Source organism: Rhinopithecus bieti, unplaced genomic scaffold (assembly GCF_001698545.2).
Source record: "Rhinopithecus bieti isolate Rb0 unplaced genomic scaffold, ASM169854v2 scaffold_6710, whole genome shotgun sequence".
Classification (NCBI taxonomy): domain Eukaryota; kingdom Metazoa; phylum Chordata; class Mammalia; order Primates; family Cercopithecidae; genus Rhinopithecus; species Rhinopithecus bieti.
This window is the reverse complement of record NW_016805362.1, coordinates 1,127,690-1,139,879: the sequence shown is the minus strand read 5'-3', so window position 1 is coordinate 1,139,879 and position 12,190 is coordinate 1,127,690. Positions and strand designations below refer to the sequence as shown.

The 12,190-nt window shown below is 46.9% G+C and overlaps 1 protein-coding gene across 19 annotated transcripts in view; it reads right to left on the bottom strand.

Moving 5' to 3' along the window:
- Positions 1-12,190, bottom strand: part of FGFR2 (fibroblast growth factor receptor 2) — a 124,449-nt gene that overhangs the window by 7,753 nt on the left and 104,506 nt on the right. For all 19 annotated transcript variants that reach the window (XM_017872283.1, XM_017872263.1, XM_017872266.1 and 16 more), the window contains 3 exons: positions 10,386-10,576; positions 1,977-2,099; positions 1,341-1,411 (listed from right to left, as the gene is read on the bottom strand). In XM_017872283.1, the coding sequence (XP_017727772.1) occupies positions 1,341-1,411; positions 1,977-2,099; positions 10,386-10,576 (385 nt within the window). The remainder of the gene's footprint in view (positions 1-1,340; positions 1,412-1,976; positions 2,100-10,385; positions 10,577-12,190) is intronic.

The following is a 12,190-nucleotide window of genomic DNA, read 5'->3' as shown; positions in this document are numbered from 1 at the left end:
GCAAAGGCAGTCAGCACAAGGCTGGGGTTAGGATGAGGAATCACATGCCCCAGATGAACTGCACACAACAAAACTGAACACATCTCACAGGCCACAATTTATTTACACTTGACTCTTCAGAGACTTGGACTTCCTGCGCCAAGTTCAGGAGACTCAATCTCTGGGATGAGCAAGCTCAGAAAGCCAGGCTTAGCGATGTCATGGTCACTCTGGAAACTCACCCTTCTGTACTCGATGGCAGTGAGTTTCACTCCGCGGTTTTCTGGGGAGCAAAAGCAGCAGCACAGGACAGGCAGAACAGCCTCTGTGCCTCAGTTGCTCACAGCAAAAATGGGATCGTAAGGTCTTCTTTTTTAGGATTGTTGAGAGGACCAACTATGGTAGCACAGAATTCATGCCTACCCAGAACTCTTCCTGCTCATACACATAAAAAATAGTTCGATTTTTTTCACCCCCCGAGTCTTGCTCTGTCGCCAGGCTGGAGTGCAGTGACGCAATCTCAGCTCACTGCAACCTCTGACTCCCGGGTTCAAGTGATTCTCCTGCCTCAGCCTTCCAAGTAGCTGAGATTACAGGCACGCACCACCACACCCAGCTAATTTTTGTATTTTTAGTAGAGACGGGGTTTCACCATGTTGGCCAGGATGGTCTCGATCTCCTGACCTCATGATCCACCCGCCTTGGCCTCCTAAAGTGCTGGGATTACAGGCGTGAGTTACCATGCCCAGCCTTCAACTGAATTTTCAAATCTAAAATGTCAGTTGGAGCCTGACCCAAATGGTTTTTTAAGTGTATCATAACAGAAATATTCTACTGTGCTTCTAGAATGCTATCAAGTATGTCAAAGCAAGACCAGACCTTTTTGTTGAGGGATAAACACAGACAGTAGACCCTGCGGAGGTCCCCAGCCTAGACCACCTCTCACTCAGCTCTACTCTTTAAGGACAAATCTGGGTTAGAGGGAAATATGACAAACTATTCTTAAGTGGAAAAAGCTCCAGGATTATTCCTTTAATGGGGTGAAGAATATGCCAAGAGCTTGGCGAATTAGATATTGGCTTTGTAGCTGCACATCCATGAATATGTTCAAGGGAAGGACTTCCGCTCTGGCAGGAGGAGGTCAGCGGTTCCACCTCCTGTGCTCTTTGAAGCCAGACAGATTAGTAACAGAGCATTGGTTATCAGCCTACCATAAAATCCATCCTTTCTAAGGCCGGCTCCTGCACCTTCTACGAATGTGTGAAATGCAGCAGTCACCAAAGAAGGAAGAAAGGCAAAATACGTATAGTATTTTTGCAGCTCAAGCCCAGGAAGAAGTCAGAGAAAAGAGAGTTACTCACACATCACTCTGATGAGTGTATACTCTATCAAACAGGGCTTCTGGAGCCATCCACTTGACTGGAAGTCGACCCTGAAAATGTAGAAGAAAATGTAAAAACTAAATATATTAAAAAGAATTTATCTTAGCAGGCTCAATAGGGCTGTGCCCTGTTTAAGAGCTGATATTCTCATGGCTTTTGCTGGTCAGTCAATAGAGCAGAAATCAATCCCAATGAGGACCATACATAACGTGTGAGATGCACAGATTTGGGCCATTAATAAAATGCCATCTCCTTGGATTCTTTTATCTCCCTAGCACGCAGATCCTCCTTGACCAGTTATTAGGCTAAAATTGACCCAGTAACTTCCAAGCTCTAGTTTTTGCTATGAAAGTTCTTGATGAGAACCATAAGAAAATCCTAGCGGCTGTTGATTATTCTGTATATAAGTGTTTCACATTTACTAAAATTGACATACACAGAGGCTAAATTTGCATACTGAGAGTTTGTGAATAGTAAGGCAAAAGAACAGGAATCAGGGGCAGGGGAATGGGTCCCCATAGATCCCACCCAGCTCTCAACACTGATGGCCTTTCTCTTGGAACATTCTGAGCCCCACCCCCGCCCCCGCCCACTGTGTTACTGCCATTGACTTACATTGGTGGTCTTTTTGTAATAGTCTATATTGTTGATATCTCTGGCGAGTCCAAAGTCTGCTATTTTCATCACATTGTTTTCTGTTACCAAAACATTTCTGGCTGCTAAATCTCGATGAATACACTGAAATCAAGAAAGAACCAAGAGAAATAACAATTTCAAAACACCACAAGAACAAAAAGGAAGTATGTTCATTTCTTAAAATGCAGATAGAAAAGATAGCTGATGTTAAAAACCAGTTGCAGTATACTGTAAGAAACACAGTGTGGCTGGGTGCAGTGGCTCATGCCTGTAATACCAACACTTTGGGAGGTCAAGGTGGGTGGATCACTTGAGATCGGGAATTCAAGACCAGCCTAGCTAACACGGTAAAACCCCATCTTGGCTAAAACTATAAAAATTAGCTGAGCGTGGTGCTGAGCACCTATAGTCCCAGCTACTCAGGAGGCTAAGGCATGAGAATCACTTGAACCCCGGAGGCAGAGGTTGCAGTAAGCTGAGATCACGCCATTGCACTCCAGTCTGGGTGACAGAGTGAGACTCTCAAAAAAAAAAAAAAGAAAGAAAAGAAATACAGTGTGGCTCTAAGATTAAGAAGACAGGTCAACTGGGATCATTTGAGAGCCTGGAACACGACATGTATTTGTTTTGGAATTATAAATAAATAGAATGATAATTTTAAAAAGTGAAGGTAGACTAAATAACCATATTCTCTTTTATCTGCAATTGTCCAGCCACACCGGTGTCTTCCTTTCAGCTGCTTATAGATCTGTATCTGAGCATCCTAAAATACTTTCTCTCAACACTTGCTCTCCTGCCCTTTACACCTGAATTTTCAGAAACGTTGGTTAAAATCCAACATCGCATCTTCTTCATTCCTGGTCACTTCTCAAACATTCTAACCTGTGTTCTGCTCTTGCCTCTACCTGAAGCTTATAAAGAGCCTCTGAATTGTTAGATGCAAATAATGTCCTCCTCCAACTCCTCAGTTGTTCCTCCTCTGTGGCTTCAGATGCTATTGATTTCTTGCTTTTTAAAACAGTCCCTCTGTTTAAGTTTTTTTTTTCTTTTTTTTAGATGGAGTCTTGCACTTGTCGCCCAGGCCAGAGTGCAATGGTGTGATCTCAGCTCACTGCAACCTCTGCCTCCTGGCTTCAAGGGATTCTCCTGCCCCAGCCTCCTGAGTAGCTGAGATTACAGGTGCCCGCTGCCACCCCACCCAGCTAATGTTTTGTATTTTTAGTAGAGACGGGGTTTCACCATGTCGGTCATGCCGGTCTCGAACTCCTGACCTCAGGTAAGCCACCCGCCTCTGCCTCCCAAGGTGCTAGGATTACAGGCGTGAGCCACTGTACCCGGCCCCGCTATTTAGTTTTATCCTGTCCCCTTCTCTCAGCTGGCTCTCTCTTTCTCTCCAGGCCCTCTCAGAATCTCTGGCTGCCTCTTCTCTTTTTCTGTCCCTTCAAATAGAGGAATTGTTCCATTAAGTTTATGTATTTCCATATATCCTCACGGCATTCATTCTAAACACATACAAAATATGCGCAAGTTCGCATCTCCATCCCGACCTCCCTCCTGAGACCCACATTCTCACATTCAACTGTCTATGGGACACTTCCACACTGACGTTCCCTTGACGTCTCAAATTCAAGGTTTCAACTCCTATCCAATGCTTATCCTCTTTGTCTCTCTTAATCGGAGAGCTATACACCAGTATTCTTTACACATTCCTCCCAAGTCCTGTTGATTTCAACTCCAAAATGCCTTCCCATGTGTCCATACCATGCCTTTCCCACTGCTAGTCCCTTAGTCCAGGACATCTTCACTGTCTGCCCCTTCCCCCTGAGACTTCCACGCTGCCCATCTAGCGGGTCTCTACACTTCCAAACTTAGCCCTGTTGTACCTCCTCCATGTCCCATATCTAAGGTTCTTGAAATGACCAGTCATGTCCTTTCTTGGCCTCTACCATGGCCAATGCCCGTCTATCCACATTCTCAGTCCAGTGTCTCCTAACACCTGGCCTCAGCCTGAATGTGCCACATACACTGAAATATTAAATATTGCTACACAACAGCTAATTTATTGTCCTGACACTAACTCTTGGGTCTCAGAAAGGTCTAGCTATTACGACTTTTCCTTCCTTCCTTTTTTTTTTTTTTTGAGACGGAGTTTCACTCTTGTTTCCCAGGCTGGAGTGCAATGGCACAATCTTGGCTCAGTGCAACCTCTGCCTCCCAGGTTCAAGTGATTCTCCTGCTTCAGCCTCCCAATTAGCTGGGATGGCAGGTGCCTACCACCCGGCTAATTTTGTATTTTTGGTAGAGATGGGGTTTCACTATGTTGGTCAGGCTGGTCTCGAACTCCTGACCTCAAGTGATCCACCTGCCTCGGCCTCCCAAAGTACTGGGATTACAGGCGTGAGCCACACACCCAGCCTATGACTTTTCCTTTCTACAAATGATATGCTATTGTGAGCTGCTGCATTTTTGTTACACTTTAATATAGCAAGATTTCCACAAGATACAAGGTAATTAGGGTCCCCAATCATCACCTTCTATTTTGGGAAGAGGTAAGACATAAAGAAGCAAATATCACCACCGAAGGCTTTTATACTGGTTACTGGCAAAGGTTAACTATCACACGAAGCATAAAGTCTTATCAATCCATTCAACAATGCTGAAATGGAGCCGATCTTCGGCACTCCATGAAATGGACAATTAAAAAGGGCAAGCTAAGTGATCCCTGAAATATAAATAAGGAACTGTTTGATTCCACCCTGACCACCAGCTATTCCTTGTGTTCACACACGTCTGGGCCCCCGGGGTAGCCTAAGCCCAGAAGCGGGAAAGCAAGAAAGCCACGCAAGCTTGCAATCCCTGGCCAGGCTGGAAGATTCGTCTGCAGCCCGGTTCCCAGTTTTGGAGGCCTCTTCAAATTGAACTTCCAAGCCCCGGGCCAAACTCTCCCGGTGGTGTGCTCCTACCGACACGCGCTCTGTATGTCTGGCAAGCTGTGTGGTCAGAAGAATGTGCTTCCCACGCACTGGGCTCCGACCATGCATTGGGGCTCAGCTTGCACAGAGACAATGCTGATGGCTCCCTCCACCATCTTCTCAGCAAGAGCCAGAGCCTAGCGTGGCCATCCCTCATCCCAGGTGCTAGGAAACATCAAACCCCAGCCTCTGGGTTGAATAAGAGGAGACTTGGAACCTACACCCCAGAAAAAGAAAGTAATCAAAGGCAAGCCAAATCCCCGTCATCCACAGGAATGTGAGCTGTTCTCCAGCACAGAAAGCTGACCATTTTACACAATTAGGGCCCTGGGACAGTTTTGGTGTTCCACAGGGGGAGGTCAGTGGGTCACTAAGGGAAGGAAGAGCAACACCCCTATGACGTAGACAACATGCCCTGTGCCCAGTATGGCTGATGACATCGAATTCCCGTGGCAACCTATGACACGGATGGTTTTATACCCATTTTACAGGTGGGAAGCTGGGGCTTCACTAAAAAAACTGCTCAGGCCGGGCGCGGTGGCTCAAGCCTGTAATCCCAGCACTTTGGGAGGCCGAGGCAGGCGGATCACGAGGTCAGGAGATTGAGACCATCCTGGTTAACACAGTGAAACCCCATCTCTACTAAAAATACAAAAATTAGCCAGGCGTGGTGGCAGCGCCTGTAGTCCCAGCTACTCGGGAGGCTGAGGCAGGAGAATCGCTAGAACCCGGGAGGTGGAGGTTGCAGTGAACCGAGATAGTACCACTGAACTCCAGCCTCGCTGAAAAAGCTAGACTCTGTCTCCAAAAAACACAAAAATATCTGCTCAGGGCCAGGCTCGGTGGCTCATGCCTGTAATCCCAGCACTTTGGGAGGCTGAGGTGGGCGGATCACTTGAGGTCAGGAGTTCAAGACCACCCTGGCCAACATGGTGAAACCCCATCTCTACCAAAAAATAGCCAGGTGTGGTGGTACATGCCTGTAGTCCCAGCAACTCAGGAGGCTGAGGTAGGAGAATCACTTAAACCCAGGGGGCCAAGGCTGCAGTGAGCCAAGATCATGCCACTGCACTCCAACCAGATGACAGAGTGAGACCCTATCTCAAAAACAAAACCAAACTGCTCGGGTTTAACACTTTGAGGGTTAACTGGGTTTGGGATTTGGTTAAAAAAGTAAAATTAGTGTGATCTGAGCTAAAAATAGCAAGGATTTTATAAATTGTGTAAGGCTTAAATACCCTATTATCTTATTATCTAACTGCATTGCTGTATACACCATGGAGTTTTTTCACTTCTCTGTCTCCAGTCCCCAACCCGCCCCCAACATTCACACACTCACACATGCACAGGTACACGCACAACTGAAAGCTGCTGGAGGCCAGGCACTGTGTGCTCATCTCAATCGGCCCAGCGCTGAGCACAGATGAACCTAGTACATCAGTAACGATGTAATCAACAGTTCTCTTTTGCCCCTTCCTTCAGGCAAGCATGTCTTTCTCAAGCCCACGACACCCCCATTGTGAGGGGATGGGTGTGGGAAAGCCAGGGCTGGACCCTTTCCCTGGTTCTTCATTCTCCACCTTCACGAATAAGCCCTCCATTTTTGGAAGCAGAGCCCTCACAAGGGGACCATTCTTAACATCTTCATCTACCACCATTTTCAAACCTATGCTGGGTCCTTCACTGCGGGTAGCCTCCAGTAAGTGCCTTTGGAACCATGTAATGTCCTAAAGGCCCATGCAATATCCCTTTTACCTTGGGCTGTTGCTCAATGTAGAGGCAATGAGGCCACACTGGGGCACTAAACAACCCCCCCCACACACGGAATCTCATTGGTCCTGCCTCAGTTTAGATAGAGTTAGGGGCCTCCTGAGAGCAGGAGACAGCTGAGTGGGGGACCAGGAGACCTAGGTCTGGGACCTGCCACTCTACCAAGTCCCCTTCTCAGAAGTGAGGACATCTGAGTCCTCCTGACACATCTGGGCTCAGAGTATTCATACCACTTCCTCACCATCCTCCCTGATACAATGGGGATCCAAATCCCACCTATTTCCGGGTTGTTCTGGGGGCTACGTGAGATGCTTTATGTCAAATGCTCTGCCACGGTGCCTGGAAGATGGTTAGCTTCTCCCAGAGTGGTCAGTGATGAACAATAACGGTAGTTACTATTACCACAACCCTTTAATATGGGTATTTCCATCTTCCATGATGAAACGGATTCATTTGCCCTGGTTAGCAAAGTTCGTCTCTTAGTTTTCTCTCCACCAGCTCCAAAACAGGAAGGAGCTCTGAGTCCTCAGGGCTAGGGTGGGCAGGGGTACCACCACTGCCTCTAGGACCAGGACCCAACACCCATGCTTCTCACCAGTCTGAGCACCGAGGCTCTACTGCCTGTCCCCTCCTTCCTGAAGCTCCCGTGTGAGGCCTCTGCACTCCGTGTCCTGATTTTCCTACCACCCAGGCTGTGCCTCCTCGGCCTCCACTGCTATTTCTGGTGCTTTCAGTCAATCTCCAGATTTGAGAATTTTCTCAGGACCTGACTTCAGGCTTCTGTTCTCCTCTTCCAAGCTTCTCCGCAGATGAGTTTGTCCACGCCCATGGATTGAACTCACAGCTCCCTTTGCTGCCTCCCAGCTGTTAGCCCACCCTCTGAGCTGAGCTGCTGCCTGCAGCTTCTTCAGTATCTCCCCTCGGATGACTCAGATACGTTCAAGACAAGCTCTGGATTTTCCACCCAGATCTATGCCCCCTGCCCCAACCCTGATTCCCAACTCCTCCCAGAGTTAGAAGCTGCACCACCATCCGGGTTTTCAAGCTGGAAATCCAGAAGTCATCCTTGATCTCTCTTTCTCTCCCTCCTATCTAATCAATCCGTTCACTATCCCAAGAGCAAAATACATCCAACATCAGCCCACCAGCTTCTCTCAGTGTCTTTGGACCCCACAGACCCTAGCCCAAACCATCATCACGTTTGACAGGGGCTCAGCCTTCCCATTCACCATACAAGCAGCAGTGAGAGTCACCTCTGAAGCACAAACTGATCTTCTTCCTCCCCCTCAGCGGCTTCCATGGCAGTGACAGCAAAGTACAACGTCCTGGCATGAGTAAGGCCTTATCCCACTGTTTCCTTCATGGCACCTTTTTCAATATATTTTTTTATAGCCCGATTTTCATTCCCACATTTACTGTCAGTTTCTCTTACTGTCACCCATGGTTCCTGCCCCAAAAGGTCAAGGACTATGTCTATTCTGGCCACTTCGCTGGAGAGCCTGACCAAGGCCATGAGACATCGGGCGTGCTCTAGGAGTAGATGTTGAAGGGTTTAATAAAATGACCAGGCCAGCCCTCCTACCACATTTCTCCTAGTAGCACCACCCTGCTGGGTGCAAAACTGCTTCCCCTATCTCCCGCACAGGTAGGGCAGGGAGTGATCAGGACCAGAAGATCAAAATAGGCAGCCTACAGATGGGCTACAATCCCCAGGCTTATTTAGGAGGAGTTCACAGCTGCAGAAAAGGAGGGATGGCACAGTGAGTATCCACGGCTGCTGGGTTTGCTTGTTACAACTACTCAATCGCTTGCTGTCTCCATGTCCTGCCCCACCTGCCCCTACACACATACACACACAGTACATGCATGTTATGGCCGGACCACTTAAAACTGAGTTGCAGGCATCACTGATACTTCACAAATCTCAAGTCTTCAGCACATTTCTCCTACAACAGATACCACTGTCACCATCCTCCAAATTCAACGCTGATACAGAAATATAATCAGTAATATTGTACAGTCCATATTCAAATTTCCATATTCAAAGGACATTCACAAATGTCCTTTCTAAGAGCTGGCCACCCTCCCCGCCCCACAGGATCCAGTCCAGGATCCCACTTTTACACTTAGAAATTGTCTCATTGGCCCCTTTAATCTGGAACTGTCTCCCCAGCAGTTTTTGTCTTTCGAGACACTGACATTTTGAAGTGATACCTTGTCAAATGTCCCATATTCTGGATCTGTCTGGTTGTCTCTGGATGCCAGATATTTTCTGATTGGCAAACTCCCCTGCATACGTGCACACACAGGCACGTGCACACAGACGCAATCACAGAAGTCAAAACTGTGTTTAGTTTCCTAAAACCTATATATTGAGAGATTTTATACGAAAACAAATCTGAAAAGTCTTAAACTCCAAACTCTCTTGAAATTTTTTTGAAAGGTTTTCTTACATTAAAAAAAAAAGGCAAAACCCCGTCTCTACAAAACAAAAAACAATAAACTTAGCCAGACGTGGTGGCACATCCATGTAGTCCCAGCTACTCAGGAGGCTGAGGTGGGAGGCTCACCTGAACCCAGGAGGTCAAGGCTGCAGTGAGCTGTGATTATGCCACTGCACTCAGTTTGTTTTAAAGAAAGAAAGAAAAAAACATCCAGAACATGGGGTAGCTCTGGGCCATGTTCCCATGTGGCCAGAGAGTAGAGATGAGGTGTAGCCGTTCCTCGAATCTCTGCACTCTGACTGATTCGCAGGCCTTGGTCGTGTGACTGGCATGGCCCCGTGGAGACCTGAGTTTGTGACCCTTCAGGCAACCCAGACCCCCAGTGACAGAGGGTCCACGCCCACCAGAGGATCTTACCTCTTTGGGGACGCAAGGAATTCCTGGCGCTCCAATGATGTGCACCGCAGGTAGGAGCAGTGCCCACCTCTGCCCAGGAGGCAGCCCTGCCCCTCCGCTTCTCTATGTGTGGGGTTGACAAGGGAGTTTTGGGTCATCCAAAATGCCTCTGAGGACATCTGGGCACCTGTCTAACTACTTTCAGAATAACTGAAATGCTTCAAGTTCCACGGTAAGTGGCGTGCCCAGAATGCAGGCAGTCCACCTCAGGGGACCTGGCCAACTTCTAACCACACAGGGTCACCCGCCAAATGAGACTAAAGAAACGCAGAACTCCAGGATGCAAGGTTACTAAAATAACCCTTTGTTTGACATTTACTCTTAGAATATTTAATGCCATATCAAACCCAAAACACTAAACACCTAAAGCCTATATTCAAAAACTCAGTAACCACAAAATAAATGAAGCTTAAAAAAAAAGGAAAATCATCCGAATTAAAGGGGGCCTTTAAAACTACCCATTTCCCACCTGGAGAGCCGAATTCCCAGGGAAATCAGACATGGTCCTGTCTCAAAGAAGAGATATCTTTTCTGCTCATCTCTGCAGCGACGCTATAGGTTTATGAGGCTGCTTTGGTTTTAAAGAGTTCATTAAACTCAAATATGAATAACACAATAAATATTTCCAGGTTGTACAAGACATGCGAGGGCTTGATCTAGCAAATGAGCACATCTAAATTGCCTGTTTTCTTTAAAGACATTTTTAATTGGATTCCACCCAACCAAGTAGAATGTGAAGGACTCACTTTTTGGGAAGCCAAGTACTCCATGCCTCTGGCCAGCTGGTAGGTGCACGACACCAAGTCCTTGAAGGTCATCTGCTCCTCAGGAACACGGTTAATGTCATAGGAGTACTCCATCCCGGGTGGCCTCCGGGCTCGGAGGTATTCTCGGAGGTTGCCTTTAGAGGCATACTCAACTATGACATAGAGAGGCCCTGTCGAGGAAGAAGAGAAGCTCCCTAAAGAGAGAATCCAAGGTCTGCCCTTGGGCAATTCAGCAAAACATTTTTAGTTATTACAACCCAATGCTTTTTTTTTTTTTTTTTAAGTTTAACATACAGAGGCCGGGCGTGGTGGCTCATATTTGTAATCCCAGCACTTAGGGAGGCCGAGGCAGGTGGATCACCTGAGGCCAGGAGTTCGAGACCAGCCTGGCCAGCATGGCGAAACCCCGTCTCTACTAAAAATACAAAAATTAGCTGGGCACGGTGGCACACACCTATAGTCTCAGCTACTATAGGCCAAGGCAGGAGAATCGCTTGTACCCAGGAGGTGGAGGCTGTAGTGAGCCGAGATCACGCCACAGCACTCCAGCCTGGGTGACAGAGCGAGACTTTGTCGTCCCCCACCCCCCAAAAAAAAGAAAAAAGAAAAAGTTTTAACACACAGAAAAGCACACATAAAAATAGAATGCCTGCATTATAATCTCTGCAAAATGATAAATCAGCCCTTCGTCATGATAGCCTCAAAAGGCTGTAGGAAATAAAAGAGAGACACAGTTGATGCGATCTTCCCTGTCACTCTCATGCTGTCACCTGCATCCTCTTGGAAAGCATGGACCCCTCCATTCTATCCTTTTGGTTCGTTTTAACTAGTCAATAAGTAATATATTATTTTTAATCACATAAATGAATAATAAAGCTCTTAGAGCTTTGCAACATTTTTCCGCACACATTATCCTTTTGGAACCTGTTGGGCTTATAAAAATAAATCTAGATCATTCCTTTTCACAGCTGCATATACTGTATCACATAAACACACCATGCTTTATTTATCCATTCCCTTATATGCATGGGCATTTGCTTCCAGGTTTCAGCCATAACAAACAGTAGGCAATGAACATCTCCGTACATGTTCCTTTACACACGTGTGCAATAATTTCTCCATGGTATAGACTCGGGGTTGGCAGACTACAGCCTGCAAGCCAAATCCTGCCTACCGCCTGTTTGGGTAATTAAATTTTATTGGCATGCAGCCAGGCCCATTCATTTCTGTACTTCTAGCGCTGCTTTCTCACTACCATGGCAGACACGAGAAGTTGCGACAAAGACCATAAGGCCTACAAAAGTCTAAAATATCTACAACCTCCCTTTACAGAAAAAGTTCGCCAATTCCTGGAGAGACCTACAAGAGAAATTGCTAAGTCAAAGATACGCGTTTTCGAGTTTACTAATTACTTAGCAAATTGATTCCAAAGTGCCAGTAAACATTCAATGGAAGAAGCCAGGGTCTCTCTCTACCCCAGGGAAAATAACGTATTCCTTCATACTGCTTTCTCCTCTTTTAAGCTATTCTTGGGAGCTCAGCCATCTGTGACCCACAGCAAGATGTGGATTCCTCAATCCCTGTTTTAAGGGAAGAATTTCTCAACCAAAACATGGGATCTTATTCTGAGAAATCTCTCTTAGCACTTACAAAGCAAAAACATAAGGAGGCTGCCTTTTCCAAAGCCCCCTCCAGGTTATGACCTAGAAACAGCAGGGCCCTCCAGGCTCTCAAATCCAAAGTCACCCTGCACCCTCCTTTCCGCCGGCCCCCAGGTACGGACA